This window comes from Dioscorea cayenensis, chromosome 5 (assembly GCF_009730915.1).
Source record: "Dioscorea cayenensis subsp. rotundata cultivar TDr96_F1 chromosome 5, TDr96_F1_v2_PseudoChromosome.rev07_lg8_w22 25.fasta, whole genome shotgun sequence".
In the NCBI taxonomy this organism is placed as follows: Eukaryota; Viridiplantae; Streptophyta; class Magnoliopsida; order Dioscoreales; family Dioscoreaceae; genus Dioscorea; species Dioscorea cayenensis.
The window spans coordinates 25600697-25627271 of record NC_052475.1 but is presented as its reverse complement, the minus strand read 5'-3'; the positions used below and the strand labels follow the sequence as shown (position 1 = coordinate 25627271).

Sequence of the window (26575 nt, the reverse complement as noted above, 5' to 3'; positions counted from 1 at the left end):
TCGGTGCAGATGAAATGTGGCCTTTTTTATCCTTCGTATTAGCTTCAATAACAAATTAAACATTTGGGAAGGGCATGCTATTTTTGTGATCAGTTCAACTTTACTTTCCTTGTGATGTGAATGCTAATTCAAAACCAGATTTGCCTCATGAGTTGCTCATAAATGACTTTATTCTAGAAAGCCAAATTTTACTTATGTTTACCTTATTATTAATATTAGTTTGTATGGCATATTTGCATATCTTAGGATTCTCTCCTGGAAATTCGATTTGAATCCTAGATGCGCATGAGGTTTGAGGAGGGAGTTCTGTTGAAGGTTCCTATTCTTTTTTCTGATTTTAAGTCATAGGCATTGCTTTATTTTATCCTTAATCTAGATTGTGATTGGGATATTTAACTTGATTATAGGCTGCGAAGTTGTCTTTCAATTGGGGCTAATAGAGGTTAAGAATGGAAAAGTTGAGGTGAAATCATTTTCTGGTGTTTGGTTTAACGAAGAAAATAACATGTGCTAGAATATAAATGATACTCTGTTGATAAATCCTTTTTCCTATTAAAAAATTGATTGCCTGGTAACAGAACATTGAGATATTTGGCTTGTGTAATAATTTATTGGAATGTTTCAATGGCATTACATTAATATATTTTATTATGACCAATATTTTGGAATTGGCCAACAATCGTACTGTATTTCCTACCATGTCTCTGACATTAGTAAGGTGAGGTTTGCAAGGAAGAGGGAGGGGGGGATTGTGGTGTGGTAGAGAGATAAGAATTGTTGGTGAGGTAGAGAGGGAAGGTTCTGATGTCATGAGCATCACGAAGTAGAGTGGGGATTGGTAGAGTGAAATGAGTTGATATAGGGGGAGAGAAGTGATGAGAGAAAGGGGTATGAGGGAGAGAGTGAAGAAGGGTATAAGATGATAGAAAGAAACTGTTATGTGTAAACTAAGGGAATCAAGCAGTGAGAGAAGAATAGATGTGCATGATTATAAAGGAGGTTATGAGATTGAGAAGAAATTGTGTGAGGTAGATAAACATGGCAATGTAGAAAATGGAAGCTAGATAAAGTTCACACAATGGCATAAATAGAGCCCAAGAAAAAAAACCTGTCTATAGAAAGAATGAGAGCGCAGTGGAGCAAAAAGTAGTGGCATGTGATGAAGCAGGAAGAATGAGGCCTTGAAGTAGAGAGAGGTTGTGTGAAGTAGAGAGAAAGGGTCTTGAGACAAAGGGTTGCATGGTGCGTATTATTGGAGCAATTCAAAGACAAAAAGGTGATTCAATGTGACGAAGAGAAAGAGGGTAATTAGATTGTAGTAAGGGAAGGTGAGATAAAGTGAGAAGTGAGGTTTAGACACAAAAGTGTATAAGATATTGAAAGAGACATGTGAGAAGGAGATAAAAAGGAGAGCTGGTGAGTTGGTGAGAAAAAGGGGCATGAAGAGAAGGGGTGAACGAATATTCCATCTTAAACAGCGGAGATGCTCCTGTTGTGTTTCTCTGCGGTAGTTATCCAAGATTATCTATCACCTGTTGTGATGTGGGTTTATGATTCTCATGTGGATGCCTACTGTCACTAGAAATATTGGATAACATTTGAGCACCTTCTTGCATATATTTATGCTCAAAATGTACATTGTATCATATATATATGTATATCATATATATATGTATATTTTGAACAAGGCTTTTATTATGACTAAATCAGATTGCAAAATGTATCTGTTACATAATCTGGGAATTTGCTTCTCCCCCTGTTGTGGCCCCTTTGCTCAAGGCCAAGGTTAGCAATTCAGTCAGTCCCCAGTTTATGAATTTGCTAATGCCATATCTCTGCAGGCCAGAAGTTGTTGAAATATGACTAGCTTGAAGCATGCTGCTTGATGTTGCTTATGCTATGGAGAGTATTTGGTCATGTAGTAGCTCACATTAGTGTGCTTTTTATTGTAGTGCCTTAACAGGTTGAGCCATTATGATCAAATGCATGCTATTGTGAGAGAAGCTTGTGAAATATATGATGAATCAGTAGTTACTCTATTAAATCAACAATTTAAAAGATTATTCTTATGTGAATCAGCTAATAACAAGTTTTTTCGTGTGTTCTCATATGAAAATAGCTATTTTTAGTTCTTTTCCTTTTTTTTTTTGTTCAAATTTTATGGTCTATGAATTATGAAACTTACAGTTGTAAGAATTTTAAGAAGCATTTTCTGTTCCTTACATTCAGAGTTTAAATTAATTGGATGGTCTTTTTGGTTTTCCATTCAAAATTTTTTTCCCTTTTATTTTCTAAATGTTTTAATTTCTTTATCACAGTTCACCTTTCAGTCATACAGTGTTGAGGACGATGACTATCAAGGTTATGATTATAGCTTGACTGGCCGACTTTCAGCTGTTCGCATTGTTTTTCTTTATCGATTTGTTCAAGAAGTAAGCTTCAGATAATGCTTTCATCGCTGGTTGTATTATTATTATGGTCTTTTGCTTTTATTTTCTGGTATGCAGAAGCCATTAATTGCTACTATGACATTAATTAGAAAGCTTTGATTTGATTATTATCTTCATTTTGTTCTGTGTATTACCTATGCCAGATAACTTCATATTTTATGGAGCTTGCTTCTCCACACACAGAAGAAGCAATCAAGTTTGTTGATAAAGTTGGTGGTATTGAATGGCTTATTCAAAAGTATGAGATACAGGGTGCTTCTGCTGTGAAGCTGGATCTGTCTTTGGACACTCCAATTATAATTGTTCCAGAGAACTCAATGAGCAAAGAGTTTGTACCTACTCATATTCACTCTCTAGTTTATTCATTGGATTAGTGTTAATGTTGTTGAACCTATTATTTAATTTCATCAAGCTGAATATGCACTTCTAAATTGGTCATAACAGCAACTATTTCAGTAGTCCAAGTACTTTTGGCTTTCTCATTACTTTGAGATCCATCATCTTTAGTTTGATTGATGCTAGAATCCTATGCTCACAGTACTGCATCTAGCAGGTCAAGCATGTCTGGAGAAAATTCTTCTCCATTTAATCTACAACAATGCTAGCTTTCCTACGCTTTTTTGGTTGTCTTTTCCTTGCTAATAGCTTCCTAAATCAGGCTATTTTCGGGGAATATGTCCAAAGCTTCTTATCCTTATTCTGAGTTTATTAAAATTCCAGGAGATCCTACAATAAGCTAAGTGGTCGGTTTGTTCTCATTCTACTCTAGAATTATTTGAGGCATATCTTTTTATAGGATTTCCAAGTAATGACTGGAAATTCTGTTTTGCAACTTCTGTTGGTGATTTTGATTTTGAGTTGGGTTAAATTAGGAAGTCATGTGAGCTCCTTTGAAGTGTTGCCATTCTATATATTTTTCTTGTGAAGATATCTATTTGTTTACGCACCAAACTGCCAGCCTTAAGATTTAAGAGGTACATTCGAGCTTTTTGATTCTAAATATTTTTAATAACCAATGTAAGTGTATTTAATTGCAAGTCTAGCATACTGACTTACCTATAGCAGATCCTGTTTCCTTTTCCTTTGTTTTGACATATGTTGAAAAGTTAATGTAGTTGATGTGTTTAACTTGAACCTTCAACTTGTTACAATGCTTAATTGATGAGTTGAGTGTTTTAATTGTGGAGGATAGTGATATGTTGCCTGGAATGATAAATAAAACATTGATTTTGTTCTATTATAGAAAGTCTGTATGGTAACTAGCTGCTGTTTGTACTGCTGATGCAAATGTAGTTTATTCTGTTTTCCCCTTTAGATCAAATAAATTACAAGCTTTTTAATTTGATCATACATTTAATGTCTGGCAGTTATATGCAACTTGATCTGGGTCGCCTACAAATCAGCAATACCTTTTGTTGGTATGGTTCTCGAGAAAATGATCCTTCTGCTGTTCATCTTGATCTTCTTCATGCTGAGGTAGTGTGAAATTTTGATAACTGATCCTTGTATTGGTTTTTTTTATTACTTTCATGTGAGGACTGTTTATAATAATCCATTTTCAGATTCATGGAATCAACATGGCTGTTGGAGTCGATGGTATTATTGGGAAGCCAATGATACATGATGGGCGGGGCCTTCATATCTATGTCCGACGTAGTTTAAGAGATGTATTTCGTAAGGTGCCGACACTTAGTATTGATATTCAGGTAATGCTTTTTCCTAATTGTATGATGTTACTGTTTCTTTGAATGATGCTACTTAATATGTGGATGTGCAGCATCTATATTCTAGATTCATATGCCTCATTTTTTAATTGATTGCAGCTATCTTTTGAGTTATGTTCACTATGATCTTATCCATTTTACTTTGCTCAAATCTGAGATATAGGCTTGATGCATAAAGGGATTATATTTTCTGTTTATTTATCATTTTAATTGTTAAGTTCAATGTCTAGTATTAATAGTATATTTTTCATTCATTCTCTTGGAATCTCATGAGTTGTCTAAGTTTATCTTATAATTTTTATTGATTCTGCGCTATACCTTTCTTCTTGGGCATTGAATTTGGTTCATATAATAAAGCAAGCCGTAATTATTTTATCACATGGAACTAAGCCTGGTATTTCAATTTTAACGGTCTTAGACAATCCATTATTCTCACCTGTTGTCTCGATGGGCATTCAATAAATAGTTTACCGTACCCAAATATAAAGTTAATGCCCCTATTACTGATTTTCTTTGGAGAAATCTCATTATTCTTTGATGTTAACCATGCAGGTCGATTTTTTACATGGATTGATGTCTGATAAGGAATATAAGGTTATACTTGACTGTGCTTATATGAATCTATCAGAACAACCTAACCTGCCTCCAAGCTTTCGTGGAAATATTGTTGGAATGAAAGATTCTATTCGTATGATTGCTGACAAGGTCAATCTAAATAGTCAAATTGCACTCTCACGCACAGTAGCTGTCATGGCTGTTGAGGTTAACTATGCATTACTTGAACTGTGCAATAGCCGTGATGAACAGTCTCCTTTGGCTCAAATTGCTGTGAGTTCTGTTGTATTTTGTTTAACTCTGTTCGATACGAGTTGATCCTGCATTGTAATAATTTATGTGAAAACATTAACCTGCTTCCTATGTCATTTGCAGCTAGAAGGTCTTTGGGTATCTTATCGAACAACATCTTTGTTTGAAATGGACCTGTATGTTACAATACCCAAATTCTCTGTATTGGATATCCGTCCTGATACTAAACCTGAAATGCGCTTAATGCTTGGCTCTTATGCTGATGTTTCAAAGCCTGATAAATCAGAAAATTTTGCCTTCCCTGGAGCATTCCTGGCAGCCTGTAGAAATGATGAGTCTTCATATGATGTAGAAAGTATCACAAAAGATGCCTCCAACTTAACTATGCTGATTATGGATTACCGATGGCGCTCATCTTTTCAATCTTTTGTGATTAGGATCCAACAACCTCGTGTTCTAGTGGTTCTTGATTTCATTCTTGCAGTGGCTGAATACCTTTTTCCTGCATTAGGCACAATAACTGGAAGGGAGGAAACCTTGGATCCCAAGAATGATCCACTGACTAATTGTGATAACATAATACTTTCAGGTTCTGTTTACATGCAGAAGGATGATATTGTATATCTTTCACCAAGAAGGCAATTAATTGTGGATGGATATGGTATGGAAGAGTTCACATATGATGGTTGTGGAGGTACAATATCCTTGAGTGAGGAGTTTGATCTGAATGGGCGATCGTCTTCTGGTATTATTATTTTAATTGGTCGTGGTAAGAAGTTGCGCTTCAGGAATGTAAAAATCAAGGTAAGTGCAGGATTCGTTTCTGTTACAAATTCCGACATCTTTATTTGCTTTCTGTATGTTTGTGTTATTAAAGCAAGATGGTGAATACATAAATACACATTCCTGCTCTAACTTTTGTATCTATTGTAAATCTTCTCATACATATAAACCAACTCTAAAAATAACCAATTCTTACATGATAAAATCGCATTCACACATATAGAACTGGGTGGATTCAGCCTGCATAAAAATGCTTAAATGAGGCTCATGTTGCTGCAATTTGAAGGAAAAACTGTACAAGATCATTCACATAAGGCATAATGTAAGTTTTACACCTGATGTTTTTAAGCCGAAAGCTCACACCATAACATATGGTTCCATTTTTAAGGTTTCTGTATCTCACTAGGGCTTTATTTTAAGAAAATCTGGCTTACTGTGTCCAACATAGTAGCATTGTTTCTCACCTTGGGTGGTTCTTTGCGGAAACTTTGTACTTTTCCATGTTGTCAAAGTTAGTGCATCTCAATGTGTTTTTGTGAGTTACATGTCTTCATACAACAGGGATTATCTTCTTTCTGATTAATAGAACTGTTGCAGGTGTAAAATATGCAAAGCTGGGATTTGATAGTTTATAAATGCCTCATTTCAAAGATTTTCTGATTTCCCTTGATTGATCCTAGTGTGATTAATTTAATGCCCAGGTCAAGCCCATTAAATGTCTTAAAAGCTTACTGCTTAGGTGAATTTTTAGCAGTCTGCTGAAAATCTCTATCTTGCTTACTCTCAAAATTGAAACCTAGGCAAGGCCAATTATTTATGAAAACATGGAGAAAGTAGAGGGGGATTTTTATAATTTTTTGTACAAGAAACAATCCTTTCTATGTTAGATCATTTCTAGCAATACCTATTGGGAGGACTAATTTTGTGTAATTTCATTATACATATTCAACATCCAGCATTTGGTTTCATACTTGTAATCATGTTTATGTTCTTGTCTTAAATTTTAATTGAACCCAAAGACCAAGGTGTATTTTCAACTTCCTGTTGCACAACCGCAAGTGCACGGTTTTGCCAAGTAGTAAATAAGTATCGATCCCACGAGGACCAAGTGTAATTACCAACCTATTGCAACAAGAGATTATCTAGACAATTAAAAAGGTGAGAATTAAGAACAACAAGAAACAAGGAATGAAACACAATCAGGGTTGAAGGGACACAGGGCTGCGGATCGTACTTCAGGCTAATATAAACTTAGGTTTGGGAACTCACCACAAGGTATAATATGAACGATGTGTTGGATCTAGGTTATAATTGGGTAGATCTCTTGAAGGGCATTAATCCTAAACTACTTGTCACTCTCTTTCAAGAGATAACAAGTTAGACCTTGATTAGGCTACCTCCTACTTTCGTGGTAAATAAACCTCTTCAAAACCTGATTAAGTACAATGATTAAGGCAAAAACCCTCAAGAATTACCTTTCGGTATATTCAGGGTGATTAAAGAGGTTCCAAGACCCAAGTTAACCTCTCAGCCAACCTAGATCTCTAAGATAGCAAGCAATGCTTTCACAATCACAAGTTGTGTACTCAAATCAGAAATCAGCTCAAGAAATCTACCATTAAGCATAAAAGATCCATACAAAAGTGTCAACACATCATACACAAAACACCTTGGGTTAATCCCAAACCTAAGAAAAGTTCTACTCACACACCATCTTAGTTACAAAGAAAAAGATAGAAAGAGAAGAAAGTCTGCAGAAAGCAACACAACAAGCTGAGAGAACTCCCTATGATGTCTACAAGGTTTGATCTTCAATTTCCAGCTCTCCTTCCTTCTTCAACCCTTTCCAGGTCTTCAGATCTTCCTTCTTCCCTTTTCAGCCGCCAGCCCCTTTTCCTGATCTTTTTCCCCTTTTTCTAGAGCCCCTTTATGGTCCTCTTTATAGCCAAAAAGATAAAAAGCTGGGCCCCGCTACTTTTATGGACCACGTGTACTTCTCGAGACTACAGATAGAGGCGTGTTTCTTCCCGGCCTCGGTGTTTCTCACCAATTCCAGCTTCCTACAATGAAAACAACTGGAAGAAGTAGATTGTACAAGGAGAAAGGGAAATGACCATAAAAACTAGGAAAAATGCATGAATACTAGCTAAATGCATGATGTTTATAATGCAATTTATATGTGCAACACTTCCCCTCTAAACTGACCTTAACTGTAAAGATATGTTAGCTCTGGCTAATATAAGTAGGAATCGAAAATGATTGTTGTTATAGATCAACAAGTAAGTCACCTGTACCGTTGGTGTGATCTATTTGCATATGGTATTCTTGCACAAAACAGTTTATCTGAGATAAGCTTAAGAGATTATTTTGATTGCTTTTAGCGCGTCATCCTCTTTTGTCACTGTTCTTGCTTATTATTGATCATTTAGAGGTTCATATAGAGTTGAAATTCTTGAATGAGGTTTTCAAGGCTAAATACTGGATCAGGTCGTTCTAGGAGTTTGTTTATATGTTGTCACTTTGCACATAAGCCATAGTTTTCATAGTTCCAATTGACTATGACATGCTCACTATACTTGTTCCACACCTTTTGAGCTAACATTGATTTTTTTCCTTTTTGATAGAATGGGGCGTTGTTAAGGAAGTATACTTACCTGAGCAATAATAGCAGCTATTCAGTTTCCACAGAGGATGGAGTTGAGGTTTCACTATCAGATACTTGTGCTTCTGACAACTGTAAAGGTGGTATATTTCAACTTCAGGGATATGGCAAGAAGAAAAGGTCATCAGAAACTGTTTCTCACTCTCCACCTAGTGAAGTTAGCAGTTTTACATTTGAAGCTCAGGTGTGATATAAGTTCTATAAACTTCAATTTCTTAAAGTTGTGTTATTGCATTTCATAGATGAAGTTTGCTACTTTATGAGTTGACAACATTCAAATCCAATTCTGAAAATTAAGTTTGACTTGTTGAAAAAAAATTGTCTATGGAATATTAATTTCTCCTTAGTAGTATCTCATATAGTATGCAACATGATAAAGAACTTTTTTTTTTTAATAGAAACTAATGTCGTCACTTTTATATTACCCATTTTGTGGTGACTATTATTAAGTCAATGATATCCTCTTCAATAACTATTTTTAGTACGTCAGAGTATTGCATCTAAAGAGATACACCAATCTATTAGTTACTTATGGTTTGGGATTCAGCTGTCTATTGTCTGTTGGTAAGCTATGAGTTTATTAGACCATTTTTAGCCAAAATTTTCAGAGTTATACCTTAGTTTAGCAATGGGTTAAAAGAGTGATGAGTAAAAAGGGTTTCCTACTTTGTGTTTTCTTCCCCTTTCGTTTTTCTTTTTTCTCTTCCTCTTAACATTTGTTGCAATTGTATCATGGATATCTTGTTTGTCTTAGCAGATATACAAATATAAATATCTCCTTTATCGTGACCTTGATTGATGAACATTCCACGTTTACAAACTAAACCCAGTTGTGGTGTTTGGTTGGGAGGTAACTCAGGTTATTCCACAGCTACCAACACAACACCCAAACATGTGTTAATGTTATCCTGCCAATACTTTTTGCAATGTTTAATTAATTTAAATAATTAATTTAGAAACTAAAATTTTGATATTAAATAAATACCAATCAGTATTTAGGAAAGTTTTTCTCCCAAAACAAATTGAAACGGTTAAACCTCAAACCCACCCATCTTATTCCAGCCTCAACCAAACACCAACCATATTAGATCCTTTCAGCTTATTTCTTAAAAGATAAATGAACATAAGGATTTATCACTGAAATGCTGTTCACAACATGGTTGATTAAGAATCTGGAATATTGGCTGCATTGATCAGTATGTAGACCTAGTAATAAAGGGCCATTGTGGTGCTGGTACCTGTCTCGGGCACAGATGGAAAAATATTTTTTATTTTTTAAGCTATTATATATAAATTTCAAGAGAACTGAGAAACTGAGGCCTGTTATAAAATGTTCCTATTCATGAGATATGCCCTCAGTTTCCAAAGTTCAGAGAATGTTGATCCCATAAATATTCAGTTCCATGTTATCTATTTAGATATTGTGATTGTTGATGTTAGCAGCTCAGTAATGTTTTTTGACATATAAACATAACAAATGTGTGTGTTATATTTTGCAGGTTGTATCCCCAGAATTCACATTTTACAATAGCTCGAAATTTAATTCTGATGATTCTTTGCATATTGAGAAACTTTTGCGGGCAAAATTGGATTTCAGCCTCATGTAAAATTTCGATGTCCCATCTTAATAATTTTTTTGTCCACCTTAATCTTGTGTTAAAAGCTTTCATTTCTGTTTTAATTTAAACTTTATTGCCTCAGAATCAACATTAACAATTTGGCAAATTTTAATCTTCATAATTATGTGCATATGAGCAGGTTTGCTTCAAAAGCGTCTGATACATGGATTCGATCCATTGTGAAAGACCTTACAGTTGAGGCTGGTTCTGGTCTTGTTGTTCTTGAGCCTGTGGATGTTTCAGGAGGATATACATCTGTTAAAGATAAGACAAATATATCGCTAGTGTCAACTGACATCTATACGCATCTTTCCTTGGGTGTGATTTCACTTATACTTCAGTTGCAAAATCAAGCTCTTGCAGCACTGCATTCTGGCAATGCAAATCCCCTTGCTTCTTGTATTAACTTCCAGCGAATCTGGGTTTCACATGAAGGTCATTTGGTTTTGTACTTCAAATTTGCAGAGTTTGTATTTATGCAGTTTCCTATATGATTATCTTGAACTTGGATATCTTTCTTTTAACCAATAATTGCAGGACAACAATCCGGTTACAATCTCACATTTTGGAGGCCACAAGCTCCATCGAATTATGTTATTTTAGGTGATTGTGTAACTTCTAGGTGAGAAAAATCCTTAACTTCTAAAGAGTAGTGATTTTGTATTTATATTGTACCTTCAAATGGTTATTATATTTCATTCATTTTATGTCATATTTCATAGCTATTTATCTGTTAATTTGTAATTTTGAAATTCCAAGCATGCCAAAGTATTTTTAAAGTTTTGTTTTTAGTACTCATGCATAGACATGGATCCATCCATTCATATAAATTTTGTGAAATCTGCAAGAAACATTGAACAATAAATAGTATTCTATTTTTTTGTCTTTCTCTTTATTACGGTGTAGAAGCTATATTTGCCTATATATATATATATATATATCTATATATATTTGATATCTCATTTTATACTTGTAATTGTGCATTATTTTTGTGTTTCTCCTATTCATGTACTAGTTTGACAATATTTTTCCATGTTTTACTTTTGTCTATTGCATTTTCTGGACATTTTACTTAAAACATGTTTCAATCCCATAATATGTTTCCCTGGAATCAGTCTTTTCTTTGGTTGTTTATGATGGTTAATTTCTTATCTGAACATAATAGGAAACTTCTTTGTCAAGATTTCAGCCATCCATAATACTCATAAAAGTCTTTAACTTCATTTGCAGACCGATACCCCCTTCACAGGTTGTTGTTGCTGTGAATAATATATATGGTCGTGTACGGAAGCCTCTTGGTTATAAGCTTATTGGCTCATTTTCTTGCTTTCAAGAGAACAAGGGAGAGGACCAAGTAAATGCTGATAGTGACTGCTCTCTCTGGATGCCTGTTCCACCACCAGGCTATGTGGCTGTTGGCTGTATAGCTCATGTTGGAAAGGGACCTCCTCCAAACCACATTGTCTATTGCCTTAGATCTGATCTTGTCACATCTGCTAATTTATCTGACTGCATATATTGTGTTCCTTCTAATTCAAGGCATGTGCTGTGTTCTTATATATATATATATATATATATATTATTTAGATTTTGTTGATCCCTTTTTTCTTATAATTCATTTTTTTTATGCCTTAGAATTTTGTCTGGGTTTAGCATATGGCGTGTTGACAATATCATTGGTACATTCTGTGCACATGCTTCTATGCATTGCCCAACAAAGGACAATGGCTTTGACTTGCATCAGATCCTTCTCCGTAATCCCAACTGGAATATCCCACACTGTAAATCTAATTCAGATGTCTCGGGTTGAAAATGATCGGCAAAGTCAGCAGGATGGTGATCAAAATAGCAATTCCTCTGGATGGGACATCATCCGATCATTGTCAAAAACAAGTAACTGTTATATGTCAACCCCCCATTTTGAAAGGGTTTGGTGGGATAAAGGTTGCGATTCTCGGCCACCAATTTCAATATGGCGGCCTCTCCCACGTCCTGGATTTGCCGCACTTGGTGATTGTGTTACAGAAGGGTGGGTTGAATGTGATAGCATTTTGGCTGAGTCAATAATTTTCATTCTAGTTGATTCACTTGACTTACATAGTCTTCTCTGACAGATTAGAGCCACCTTCTTTAGGACTAGTATTCAAGTGTGATAGCTCAGTCATTTCTGCAAAGCCTGTGCAATTCACCAAAGTAGCTCACATTGTTGGAAGGGGGATTGATGAAGCTTTCTTCTGGTACCCAATTCCTCCACCAGGTTATGCATCACTGGGATGTGTAGTTACTAGGACAGATCAAGTACCTAAGGAGGATTCCTTTTGCTGTCCAAGGATGGATCTTGTCAACCAAGCCAATGTTTCTGATGAGCCGGTCTCTAGGTCTCCTAGTTCAAAAGCTCCCAACTGCTGGAGTATCTGGGCAGTTGATAATCAGGTCCTTAAAATCATGTTTGGAAATTCAAATATTCATAATTTATTTATTTTATTTTATTATTTTAATTATTTTTATTTATCAGAGAAACATCTTTTCCTTCAGTGCAACTGTTATTTTTTCTTCTAATAATGATTAATTTGTATAATTCAGGCTTATACATTTCTTGCACGACCTGATCTCAGAAAACCGTCTTCTCGTTTGGCATATAATATAACTGACTGTGTGAAACCTAAAGCACGAGAAAATATAACTGCTGAAATAAATGTTGGGTGCTTCTCAGTCAATATACTGGACAGCTTGTGTGGAACGGTGAGCAGCCTCTGAAGTGAAACTGTACATGCTGTTTGGTCATATCTGACCAAATTTTATCATCTTGTTTTGACCCATGCAGATGACACCTGTTTTTGATACAACGATAACAAACATTAATCTTGTTACACATGGGCGTCTTGAATCTATGAATGCTGTTTTGGTCTGTTCAATTGCTGCTTCGACATTCAACAGACAATTAGAAGCTTGGGAACCACTTGTTGAGCCATTTGATGGTATTTTTAAGTAAGTTTGGAGGGTTTTGGTTGATCTTTGTAATTTTGGATTCTGCTTGGTTTTGACCTGTCCTTTTGGATCACAATATTGACTTTTATGACAGTCCATTGATTTGTTGTGATCCATTTTAAAATTTTGCATATAGGTTCGAAACATATGACACCAATGGGCAGTCTCCAAATAAGATTGGAAAAAGAATTCGTGTTGCTGCTACTACTATTGTTAATCTCAACCTCAGTGCTGCTAGTCTTGAAGTGCTTACTGAAACCATGGTTTCTTGGAATAAGCAAAATGATCTGGAGCAGAAATTGTTAAGAAGAAATGAGGTAATCAAATATGTTATGTAATGATACACCGAATTAATATTCTGCATACCTGTGCATACTGGTGGAGAAATTGACAAGTGTTTCTATACAGGAACCTGCTGAAAATTTCAGTAATGTTGATTTAGCATTTTCGGCTCTAGAAGATGATCTTCAAAAAGTGATTGTAGAAAATAACCTTGGATGTGATATCTTCATTAAAACGGTTGAACAAATATCAGAAACCGTTGACGTGCTACAGAACAACACCCAGATGACACTGTTGATGCCACCTCCCACTTTTTCTGATCGGTTAAACACGGTGTCCAAATCTAGGGAAATACGCTATTATGTTGCGATAGAGATCATTGAATCCAAGGTAGTTTGTTGGGTACTTTCTAGTTATGTTTACCAGTTTCAATTTCCAAAATCTTGCACATTATCCTTTTTTTCGGCAGGGATTGCCTTTGTTGGATGACGGAAATAGCCATGAATACTTTTGTGCACTACGCCTATTAATTGAAAGTAAGGGCCCAGATCAATATAAGCTTTCTCCTCAAAGTGCAAGGACGAGATGTGTAAAACCCAACATCTCAAAAAATAGCAACCAGGAAGGACATGCTAAATGGAATGAACTTTTCATATTCGAAGTTCCTGAACAGGTGAGTAAATGAAAAGTATGGCTTTTATTTAATAGATTGAATCTTAATATAATGCTCTGTTTTCAATTATCTAAAACAATTTAATTAATGTCCAAGCTTGAACCTGTCATTGTACTTTCAGCTTAATCACAAGGAACAGCTAAACGCTGAAATTCATTTTCATTATATCCTATTGTATGATTATATGCTTTTAACATAGTGGAGCTTCTTTATATTGTCTAATAGATGAATGCAATTTATATTAGCTGTTTTCCACAAGCTAATATTCTAAATATTTTGTCCTTAATAGTTCTATAATGATCAATGTGGTTGTAGAAGTGCATTTGATATATTGAATATTCTTATATTCTTTTTGGCAACATACAATTATGTGCACATTGTTCTAACTTGATCTTTTATTTCAATGTACTGTAGCATGTTTGAAAAGTCAGAGAATCATGACGTTCTTGATTCTCTTACTTAAACAGCTTTATTGTAACTGGTTAGTTATCTTTCTTGTTCAATGTTTCTCAATGAGCTACTATATTCACTATACCTTTTTATTTTGACTGGTGCTTAACCAATTCTGAATAGCAATATTTTTGAGGCATATTCGTTGGTTTGATGAAATTGTCAAGTTAAGGTTCTGACCAATTGGGTTAGATGTATAAACTCATGTAATTACAAAAAGATCCCCCGAAGTTTACAACTGAATGTTTTAGTCCATTTTGTTTCAAGAACCTACAATTTAGAGTATTTTGACATATAACACTTTCACCCATTCATTTGTTGGTCGTTTCCCTTTCTTAATTAGAGTCCCAGTTTGTCATTTTCTGTTTAGCTATAATTTAAATTTTTAAAACTTCCAAAATACCTTGTGTTATCTCCTCTCTCATAATGCAAAATTGTAGGTCATTTGAATTTGGCAAATCTATGACCGCAGGAAAATCTTTTAAATGGTTGATGAGGTTAAAAATGTGTATAGGGCTAAAGTTCAATGCTTCAAATGGAAGTTCAAATCAAGTTTATTGTGATCATAGGCTAACTTTCGAACAAATTACAATGTTGCAGTATTGTTTTTCTTAAGTATGACTTTGTAGAATCTTGGTGGTTGGAAGAAATAAATGCAGCAAGTAACTTTTCACTGTTATCATAAGATTGTTACCTGTGTTGTTAGCTCATGTACTTGATGAAATACATCTGGGGACTTGCCACTAATCAGTGAGCATTTAATAGGTTAGGCCATTTTTATTTTCTGCCGTTGTTTTGTTCCCATTGGACTTACCTGGCTAATTGTGTATTTTTAGCATCAGTAGAATACAGATATGCCTATCTATTGTCTCTTATCATTTTTTGCAAGTTAATTTTCTTCTCGCGAATAATGTCACATATTTAACTGCGGATTCTTCCTTTTCCTAGATATGTGGTGCAGATATTGGAGACTGTTGATGTAGTAAACAATAAGAAATCATAGGAATTTGTACTTAAGTTAGGAAAAACATGTTTTTTTTTTAGTCCTTAGATCATTTTCATGTGTGTTTTACACCATATAAATACAAAAGTAAACTTTAGATGACAAGCAAAAAGATATGGAAGAAATAAAAGGGAAGGGTGATAATCCTTTCATAGTCTCATTTGTTTTTCACTAAAATATTGTCTGTATCACTAGTTAGAGGCTTGTATGAAGACTTCAAAGTGATAATATTTTTCTTGCCTCTCATAGATGACTGTTCTAATTGAAATTTTAAGTATCTAAAATTCATTTGAAATATTGAACAATGAATAATGCAGTGAGACACTGGTCGGTTATGCTTTTCAGATTTCTATCCTGGCCTTAATTATTAATATATGATTATGTTGGAGAGTTTTTTTCAAGTTGCTGATCGCCACCATCATCTTCTTGCAAGAGCTTTATTAAATGTTGCAAGTCAATCACTTCCAGTTCTCGATTGGTGCTCTTGGAAACTGTTAGCAAATCCCAAACTGTCATGAGGATGCTTATCAATTTGTTAACCATGCACAGAAGAGGAAAGTTGTGACTTCCAAGACACATTAAGAGCTCATTATCACTGAACTAGATGTCGAATACTTATTAATGATTTTCCATCAGAGTTGGCAGTCTTTCAGATTATTAACTAAAAGGCCCCCATTACTGTACTGTAGTTTGTTGTTTTTAATGATACTATTCGAGCCGATGCTCGTTTGTCTTGCTTTCAGTTCATGTTGGAGGTAAGGCATTAATTTTTCACATGGTAGAATAGGAAGTTGATTCAGAAGCGTACTAAATAACTCTTTTAGAATAGTTAATCCTTATCATAAAAACCTTTTGAAAGTTACTATAAATTTTTATTAAATGATATTTCTTTAGTCAGCCTCTCGGAAAATGAGGAAATGTATTGCTCAGTGTACCTCATTGTTCATTTACATTTATTCTGTCAACTTAAAGAATTGCTGAGAGCATCTTTTTTATCAATGCTTCATTGATTTTTCATTTAATAGCATGATAATTTTGGTAGAATATTTGGCATTTTTCAATTAGCTAAACAGCTCATTTGAGAAAGCCCTTTAGTTCTAACAAATGAAATAAAATCCGTCATGAGCATGAAATATATCAACTGAATATATAACAGTTTTATATTGACTTGCACCATGTAGTGTATCTTTCAATGTAATACTTTTCCCATTTTCAGATACTATATTTCTCTTATTAGTGCTCTTAGTTATATCTTTTGGCTGACTTTGTGTTATAGGAATTAATATCTGACCAATAATCTGTTTGGCTGCATTGAATTTGGCTAAATATGTTGCATGTAATTACCAAGTCTCATTTTTTTCCCTCGATTATTTAGGGATCAGCAAATTTAGAAGTTGAAGTTACGAACCTGGCTTCAAAAGCTGGAAAAGGTAATGACCAGCACTTCAGATTGTTTCCTACATTACAGACAAAATTTAAACAATATGGTACTGCTGCGTGCCTGCTAAAAATTTTTCCCCTTGGATGTTGATTAATTATGCATTTTGTATTTCTGCATTGATTGAACTCACGCTTTATTTTTATATATTGATGGGAAACGGAAAAGCCTAATAGAGATATTTATGTGTGTTCAACAACATTCAGCTTAGATGCTACATTCAGCTAGAGGCTAATCTAGGTCATTGTCAAACTTTTAGCCATACAAGTTTCTGTCACAGTTAATCATTTTGAATTTTTATTTGCTTTTTGAGATCTTTGATTGTGTTTCTGGTGTTATTATTTTTTCGCACATCTCATTTGAAAAAAATAATTAAATGAAAAATAAACCAATTGTAATATATCTGTAGTTACATGCAATTGATCCTTGTGCAATACAATGTATTAAACCTTTTTCTAACATCAAATACCGTCCATTGCTCTGCTTCTTTTTTGTAGGTTTATGTCATTTTTGAAGGTGACTATGCGTAGATTAGATGCCATCTGCTTTATGAATCTTATAATGTTTTCATTCACTAATATTTGTGGCCATTATTTATGTTCTATTTTGTTGTTTATTGTATTGATTCTGATTGCCTTTCTGAGATTTTAATTTTGTCTCTGATAAATTTTATTTAGTAAGATGTCCACAAAATATATACATATAAAGATATATATATATATATATATAGATATATTAAAATCAAAGAAAGACAACTTACATTATAATATATTTAACTTAAATTCTCTCTTCCTTGTGCAATACCCTATATTAAACCTTTTGCTAACATCAAATAATTTTGATTTGTCTGCTTGTCTCCTATAGAATTTTGTCATCTCCAAATATGTATATTCATAGAATAGTTGCTAACCCTTTCATGTATCCTCCCATCCCTTTTGATTGGTATAATTATAATTACTATTCATCTTTTCCTTTTATTTGTTATGCTGATTACATGTGATTGTAAAGGAGAAGTAATAGGGGCGTTGTCTATTCCTATTGGAAATGGTGCTCATACACTGAAGCGAGCATCTTCAATTAGGATGCTACAGCAGACTGCCAATGCTCAGCGGTTTTCCTTGTATCCATTGAGGAGAAAGGTAGCTCTGACCATCTTTGTTACCTAATTTTTCAACCATTCACATACACAGGAATTCATACAAAACTTGTAGACACTGTTCTTCTTGCATATGTGTGAATTGTAGTAAATTTGTGTTTAATTTTTTGCATTGCTCTCGATTCAGGATCAGGATGGAAGTGGGGAGGATAGAGTGAACTGTGGAAATTTAGTTGTCTCTACTACTTATTTTGAGAGGGGTTCTTGTCTGAACTCGCAAAGGAAGACAGAGAGCACAATGAGCAGTGATAGGGATGTCGGTTTTTGGGTTGGGCTCGGCCCGGAGGGGCCATGGGAGAGTATTGATTCTCTACTGCCACTAACAGTTATTCCACAATCAATTGACAAAAACCCTTTTGCGCTTGATGTTACCATGCAAAACAGCAAGAAGCATGCCATTCTTCGTGCTCTTGCAATTGTGATGAATGATGCTGATGTCAAGTTTGAAATTTCTCTATGTCCTGCTGCTATGCTGAGTAGTTCTATTGTAAACATGGAGAACAGCAATTTTAGCACAGTGACAGAAGAGGTCTTTGAGAATCAGAGATATCAACCAATTTCAGGTTGGGGAAACAACTCGTCCAGTTCTCATAGCAGTGATCCAGGTCGCTTTAGTACAAGGAACTTCTCATATTCTTCAAAGGTGAGTTTTTTATCCTATATATGCTTTCCGAATTGCAAGCACATTGGTATGTAAGTCTAATGTTTACCTTTGTTGATAAAATCCATTTCTTTGTTTAAAGGACTTCTTCGAGCCCTCCCTTCCAGAGGGTTGGCGGTGGATATCTCCATGGAATATTGAAAGATCTGAGTTTGTGGATAGTGATGGATGGGCATATGGACCTGATTTTCAGAGTTTAAAATGGCCCCCAACTTCCTCAAGATCATCTTCAAAATCTGTTCCAGGATTTGTACGGCGGAGACGTTGGATTCGTACAAGGCGACAATTGCCAGAAAAAAGAGTTTCAAGCGCTCATAATGTAATTGCTGTAGTTAATCCTGGGTCATCAAGTGTTCTCCCTTGGAGAAGTATGGCGAAGGATATGGATATGTGCTTATTAGTTCGCCCATATGGTGAAAATTCTCAAGAGCCATACACATGGGGCCAGAGTGTCACCCTAAATTCTTCCAAGAATCGATCTTTAAATCAGCAGGCTTCATTTTCCAAACAAAGCACCATGCAACATGAAAACCTCTCTTCACAAAATTCTCCATTAAGGTTGAATCAGCTTGAGAAAAATGATATGCTCTTGTGTTGTAGGCCAAGTGGTAGTGCACCACCATATTTCTGGCTCGGTATCAGCGTTGATGCTTCTGTTCTTCACACTGAATTGAATACTCCAATTTATGACTGGAAAATTTCTATCAATGCTGCTATCAGATTGGAGAACAAGCTTCCTTGTCAATCTGAATACACTATCTGGGAGAAAACAACTGAGGGTGCGATGTTGAAAAGGCAGCATGGTATCATCCCATCTTGCAGAACTGCATTTATATATTCAGCAGATTTGCGGAGACCCATTTATCTTACCTTGTTTGTCCAAGGTGGTTGGGTTCTTGAAAAGGTGTATGGCATGCCCTTACAATCAAACATAAACATTTAAATTTGAGCTGACTTTCTGATTTCATCTTCGTTTGCAGGAAGCTGTTCTTATTATGGATTTAATATCTCTTGGCCATGCGTCATCTTTCTGGATGGTTCAGAAACCGAGTAACAGGTTTGTTAATTTAATAATGATGCTACCATAATAATTATCCATATTTATCCTTGAAAATCAGATTAACTTCTCTTTACTTTAGTGCTCTACCTCACCCAATTATTCATGGCCTAGCTGGTTTGTGGATATTTGGAAGTGAAATGACGAAAGAAACTAGATGGTATTATTAATGAATGGAGCATGAAAGGAATTCTCTATTTTAGTAGTAAATCGAATGACTTATCAAGCTTCACAGAAGAGAGAGAGATATTGACAGAATGCATAAGTTCCAATTATCCCAACTTCATAAACTTTGAGTAGTTGAGAGGTGTTTGTATTTCTATCAAATGTTTGAGATACCTTTTCATGTCAAGTCTGTGCTTCTTTCCTGAACTCGAATTGATTCTATACTATGTTTTACAAGGTTTGTGGTGTATGAAGTTTCATTCAAAGGCAATTGTCGTGTTGATTGTTGATTCGGGATAGAATATGGCAAGCATGTGACATGTTATTCATTCTAAAGTGCTTCCTGTGGAATACTAAATCAATTCTTTTTGAGTGGAAAAATTATAACCAAAAATTTATTCTGCTGGCATTCATCAATTTTCATGTTTAGATTGAACTTCTAAACATGCCAGGCTGCATATTATTTTCAAATATAATCCCCAATACACTTCAAAATTAGGCTGCCAGCTGTCTCTTCAAGCAAATAAATGCGGCAATGCACTAAAGGCAATAATCAACACCAAACTTATGGATTTCTCTTCAAGAATGAGCATACAATACAACTGAGGGACCCAAATATAGATTTGCCTTTGGGTGAGGCGTTCAGTGCTCAACCAGTAATGCCACCAGCAGCTTGCACTAAATTTGAAATTTATTAAAGTATGATGTGATATGCACTTCTTTTGACAGTGCAGATCAAATATGAATCGCTCTTCAGTTTTCTATTATTTGTTTTACGGTATTGCTAGTATCTCTGTCCTTATTGTTACAATAAATGCGCTATATTTCAAGTAAATGAACATCATGCATACTATCAATAATTGCTTGGTATATTTCTTTCCTAGTATCCCATTATTGTCTTCACTGAAGACTTTTGAAGTCCATACTGAGTTCTGACTGTATATTATTTCAGGAGGCTGCGTGTGAGTGTGGAACATGACATGGGAGGAACTGATGCTGCCCCCAAAACAGTGAGATTTTTTGTTCCGTATTGGATACAGAATGATTCATGTGTACCAATTATCTATAGACTTGTGGAGGTTGAACCATTAGACAATTCAGAGGCTGATTCTCTCCTAATATCTAAAGCTGTTAAATCAGCGAAGGTTGCATTAAAGCAAACATCACGATCTATTGACAGGAAACATTCTCTCTTAAGGAGAAACATACAAATACTGGAAAATATTGATGAGTCTTATCAGAATTTTGTCATGTTCTCACCCCAAGACTATATGAATCGAAGTGGGATTCTACCATTCCCTTCCCGTGGTGATACATTCCTTTCAACACGTGTCGGTATTTCTGTGGCTGTTCGTCATTCTGATAATTATTGTCCTGGAATTTCCTTGTTTGAACTTGAAAGGAAGGTAAGGAGGCATCTTTATTTGTGGCATTCTGTGTTCTTATCATTTCTCAGTTTCTTCTGAGGATTAATTTAATGCAAGTGTATTTTTTGTCTAGGAGCGAGTTAATGTTAAAGCATTTGCTTCTGATGGATCATATTACAAGCTGTCAGCCCAACTTAATATGGCTTCTGACAGAACAAAGGTTCATTTTCTTCAATTTTCTTGTTTGAGCTTTTCCTATATTTACTGGATGCAAATTTCCCTTCTTACATGTTAGGCTGATCCTAAGAATGCAATCCCTACTTTTATTTTATACCTTCAACTCGCTGCAAACAAACTACTGCTATAATTTAAAGGTAAATAAGAAAATAATGAATGGAGAATAACATCTAATCTAAAATTAATGTGGTTGATTACCTTGTAATATTTTGGAATATTTCCATTAAAACCTTAGCATTAAAATAAAACAAATGGATCCAAATAATTCTCATAAATTATATATACATAAATTTTCTAGGGAAGACATGAGAAATATACATCTAGATTTGTTGATTATAACCGCAGTTATTGTTGATTGTGCCATTTTTAGCTTGGCTATCATAAAGTGAGCATCAGTTAATCTAGAATTACTTCTAATGGAGCTGTTTTCTTTTCTTTTATCAAAGATACAATGTATGCTTGATGAAATTCTTCTGTGTGTATACTAGGTTTTTCATTATTCCAGGGAGGACATGAGAAATATACATTTAGATTTGTTTAACATTAACCGCAGCTATTGTTGATTGTACCTTTTTAGCATGGCTATCATAAAGTGAACATCAGTTAATCTAGAATTACATCTAACATAGCTTATTTCTGATTTCTTTTATTTTATCATTGAGACAATATATGTTTGATGATATTCTAATATGTGTCTATACGTGATTTGTCATTGAACTAGTAAACATGATAATGAAATATGCAAAACCATTCTTTGAGCTCATTCAAACTGAGTTTACCTTCCTGTCTGATTGTGAAAATTGTATAAATATCCTAAGTGGTGCTGAGTTGGAATCCCATTCTAAGGATTCTTGTGGTTCTGGAGAATCCAGCTACGGGAGAACAGGAACGGAGAGCTTTCAAAAAGAGAATTTATTTTGAATTGTGCCCATTATCTATCACATATTTATTGTTTCTTCTTTCAAAATTGGGATATTTTTTTCTATAAAATCGTGAATGTTTGCCAGAAGAATCTTGTTAATGTCTTTGATTAGCTTGAATAATTTATTGGTGATAAACCAGTAGATTATCAGGTGATTTTTTTTTTAATATCAATACATGTATCATGTTCAAACTATCAAAATTGTTGAAATGCCTAGGTAGATATTCCACCCGAATTAGCATCTTTTATTGGTGTACTCGATTGCTTTTCCTCTGGCAATGCTCAAGTTATGCGGTTGATCTCTTCCATCCAATTTTTATAACAACCATGCTACCAAAACTTGTTGCTGACATTGGTCTTATTTTTTAAATTTCATGATTTCCTGAAAACCTTAGAGTAATCCCAACCAGGTAAATAAGTTTTTTTTTTCATTGTCTGGAACATTCACAAGGTTGTTGTGAGGGTGTTTTGTTGTGCTGTTTATTAATATTTAAATGCTACCCCCTTGTTAGTGGCCATCTGCATTTTTCGGGTCTTTCACAGTAGCCATACTATCTTTGTTGAGCTTGAGATTTTAAGACTTCATGTACCTCTCTTTCTGCAACATTATTGATTATGTTTAGGGAGTAATTTCGTGATATGTGCAATTCTCACTTCTCTATACTTGAGCTCAGATATAATTAAACTTGCGCAAGCCTTATTTCGTAGTTTTCAGTTCTTTTGACCAATGATCTTATTCTCACTTTTCAGCCTGTCTTCTTCTATTATCACATTTTAACTTGCATCACCATTCTCAGATTGTTATTATATATTAAAAGATCCCTCAACACATTGCATGAGCTTATGAAAACCATAGAACTCTTTAATAAACTAAAATACAGGGGCTAAGAGGATGTTGAAGTATTAAAACTTTGACATAAATTAGCATTTGGCAGCTACTGTTTATTATCTGGTTACTGGAAATAGAAATTCTGGTTTGTCCATTTGATCTTGTTCTCATTTTGTGGGGTGGAGGTCATTTAACAGCATAAAGTTCAGAGACGTGTGGTTTGATGTGTAGTTAGTAGACCACCTAAACTTTTCACAAAGCTCATTGTCTCTGTTCAGAACCAATGCTATCTATGTGATGAGGTTGAACCTTTGTTTTTTTTTTTTTTTTGGGCAATCTTTAGCTGCTTAGGTTGGTTTCTCATGACACCATAGTCTGAATAGCATGACAATCTTAGTCTTATGATTGGTGACCTTGGTTGCAGGTTGTTCGATTTATTCAGCAGAGTTTGTTTCTAAATAGAACCGGGAACAGCATATCTTTATCTCAAGATGGTACTCAACATGTAGACAGGCTCCATGCTGTTGATCCTCCCAAGCTATTTAAATGGCAATCCAGTGCCAGAAATGAAAAGTTGAAGGTGACTGAAATATAAATACTGGCCAGATACACTATTATTTTCTTTTTTCTCTTTACTCATTGTTTATGATTTTAATTATTATTAGCTGCGTGTGGATGGGTACAAATGGAGCACGCCTTTTAGCATTGAAAGTGATGGTTTGATGTGCGTTTGTATGGAAAATGAGAAAGAAAATTCTCAGATGTATATAAAAGTGGAAGTACGAAGTGGAACAAAAAGCTCACCGGATGAAGTCATTTTCAGACTTGCTTCATCATCTAGCCCATATAGGTCCAACTTTTTCCAACTTCTGAGTTTGCCTATTGAGTTGTCTTCGTCTTTATATCTCAAATATGTTTTCCATAGAATTGAAAACCGGCTACTATTCTTGCCTATACGTTTTCGCCAAGTAAATGGTACTGATAATTCTTGGCACAGTCTTCCTCCTAATGCTTCAGCTTCTTTTTTTTGGGAAGATCTTGGTAGACAACGGTTGTTGGAAGTTTTGGTTGATGGAACTGACTCAACAAAATCTGAGAAGTATAACCTTGATGAGCTTGTGGATCATCAACCCATGCAGACATATAATGGGCCCATCAGGCCTCTCCATTTCACTGTTCTGAAAGAGGGTAAAGTTAATATTGCTCGAATCTGTGATTGGATGCCAGACAATGATTCTGTAGCTCTTGTGCATGGGGGCATCTCTTTGCCTGTGTTTCAACCATCTAACAGTGATTATGGAATGTCTCCATCAGCTTCTGACAGTGAATGTCACGTTACTTTTGAGCTTGCAGAGCTTGGATTATCTGTGATTGACCATATGCCTGAGGAGATTCTGTATCTGTCCATGCAGAGTCTATCAGTTTCGTATTCATCTGGGCTAGGCTTAGGAATAAGCAGGTTAGTTCTGCAAATTGTCATTGGACTTCAGATACTTGATTTGGTTTTTTTCCCCCCGAACTAGCTTACCACGTCATTCAAACAGAGGCTAAGAACTTTGTATATCAATTCGTAGTTCATCTCAAGGTAGGATATCCACTAAAACATTGTTGTGTTGCCACAGATTCAAGCTACGGATGCAAGGGATCCAAGTTGATAACCAATTGCCTTTTACTCCAATGCCAGTTTTGTTTAGGCCTCAGAGGGTTGGGGATGATATGGAATATATATTGAAGTTTTCATTGACCATGCAAACAAATGGTTCGCTAGATTTGTCTGTATACCCGTATCTTGGTTTGCAGGTATACAATTCATACTCTTATTTTGCCCAGCTTTGTTGATCAAATACTTTGATTTCAAAGTGTTGCAATCATCTGCTATTATATCAATCTTCTTTAGAATGATTATTCTTTTTTCTTCGCAAGCAGATGAATCTTTCATGATACTAATTTTTGCTGCACTTCAGGTACCAGAGAATTGTGCAATTTTGGTGAACATTCATGAACCAATAATTTGGCGTCTTCATGAAATGTTTCAACAAGCGAAATCCAGTAGGATCTTTGGCTCTCCAACAAATGCTGTTTCTGTTGATCCAACAATACAGATAGGGTACAATTTTTTTATCCTTTATCATGATAGCTCCTTCCTATTTCTTTTCACTAAATTCTAATGGAAATTGCTTTTACTAATAGGCTTCTTAACATATCTGAAATTCGATTCAAACTGTCAATGACAATGTCACCCACACAACGTCCCAAAGGTGTTCTTGGATTCTGGTCATCATTGATGACTGCATTGGGAAACACAGAGCATATGCCGGTTTGTATTTCACAGTAGATTTAATTTCTATCGAGATAAGCAATTTCCTTGAGAAACATCATTACTGTCATGCTCTGCCATTTGGATCCAGAATTTTATGAATCTTCTTTCATCTCATATCTCAGGTAGGCTATGATTTAACACTTCCAATGTGTGTTTTTCAGGTGCGTATTGCTCCAAGGTTTCATGAAAACATATGCATGCGTCAAAGTGCTCTTATTAGTTCAGCAGTGTCCAGCATTCAAAAAGATCTTCTCAGTCAGCCTCTTCAACTGCTCTCTGGTGTAGACATTCTTGGCAATGCAAGTAGTGCATTGGGCCACATGAGTAAAGGAATGGCAGCTCTATCAATGGACAAGAAATTTATCCAAAGCCGACAAAAGCAGGTGCTGCAGTGCTTGAATGTGTGAGCTTGAATATTCTTTAAATGCTTAATTAATTGATTTCCCCCTTCTATGCTTCTTCCAGGATAACAAAGGTGTTGAAGACATAGGCGATGTTATCAGGGAGGGTGGTGGAGCTCTTGCAAAAGGCTTCTTTAGAGGAGTGACTGGTATATTAACCAAGCCTCTTGAAGGCGCAAAATCATCAGGTGTTGAGGGTTTTGTTCAAGGTGTAGGTAAAGGAATAATTGGTGCTGCAGCTCAACCTGTCAGCGGTGTACTTGATCTGCTGTCAAAAACTACTGAAGGTGCTAATGCTGTGAAAATGAAGATAGCTTCAGCCATCACATCAGAAGACCAGTTGCTTCGCAAGCGTCTTCCTCGAGTGATTGGTGGAGACAATCTTCTGCGTCCCTATGATGAGTTTAAGGCAACGGGCCAGGTAATAGACCTTCTGTTCTTTGTAGCGTCATGCTTTGTGATTTCTAATAGTAAAATTTTCAACATCCCTTGTCATTTTGTGAAGGATTAGCTTTACATTTGCTTGATTAAAAGGAAAATGGTTACCATTTGGTGATTAAGCTTCTGATCATCATCTGTTC

At 35.2% G+C, this 26575-nt stretch overlaps 1 protein-coding gene across 2 annotated transcripts in view; it reads left to right on the top strand.

The window, feature by feature from the left end:
* The window catches only part of LOC120261013, a 42578-nt gene that overhangs the window by 13832 nt on the left and 2171 nt on the right, over window positions 1–26575 (top strand). The window contains exons 1-23 of one of the 2 annotated variants that reach the window (XM_039268665.1): window positions 11346–11584; window positions 11681–12074; window positions 12160–12478; window positions 12629–12787; window positions 12870–13033; window positions 13170–13350; window positions 13442–13705; window positions 13785–13988; window positions 16817–16871; window positions 17888–18018; window positions 18163–18678; window positions 18779–19600; window positions 19677–19753; window positions 20871–21324; window positions 21419–21505; window positions 23698–23853; window positions 23939–24123; window positions 24199–24732; window positions 24896–25073; window positions 25238–25380; window positions 25464–25590; window positions 25755–25976; window positions 26059–26415. In XM_039268665.1, coding sequence (XP_039124599.1) covers window positions 11476–11584; window positions 11681–12074; window positions 12160–12478; window positions 12629–12787; window positions 12870–13033; window positions 13170–13350; window positions 13442–13705; window positions 13785–13988; window positions 16817–16871; window positions 17888–18018; window positions 18163–18678; window positions 18779–19600; window positions 19677–19753; window positions 20871–21324; window positions 21419–21505; window positions 23698–23853; window positions 23939–24123; window positions 24199–24732; window positions 24896–25073; window positions 25238–25380; window positions 25464–25590; window positions 25755–25976; window positions 26059–26415 — 5838 coding nt within the window. In that variant the 5' untranslated portion in view covers window positions 11346–11475. Of the gene's footprint in view, window positions 1–2318; window positions 2433–2593; window positions 2779–3817; window positions 3927–4012; window positions 4157–4726; window positions 5003–5104; window positions 5786–8388; window positions 8611–9925; window positions 10030–10184; window positions 10481–10582; window positions 10668–11275; window positions 11585–11680; window positions 12075–12159; window positions 12479–12628; window positions 12788–12869; window positions 13034–13169; window positions 13351–13441; window positions 13706–13784; window positions 13989–16816; window positions 16872–17887; window positions 18019–18162; window positions 18679–18778; window positions 19601–19676; window positions 19754–20870; window positions 21325–21418; window positions 21506–23697; window positions 23854–23938; window positions 24124–24198; window positions 24733–24895; window positions 25074–25237; window positions 25381–25463; window positions 25591–25754; window positions 25977–26058; window positions 26416–26575 lie in introns of those variants that run through there. The other variant, XM_039268666.1, reaches the window with a different exon arrangement.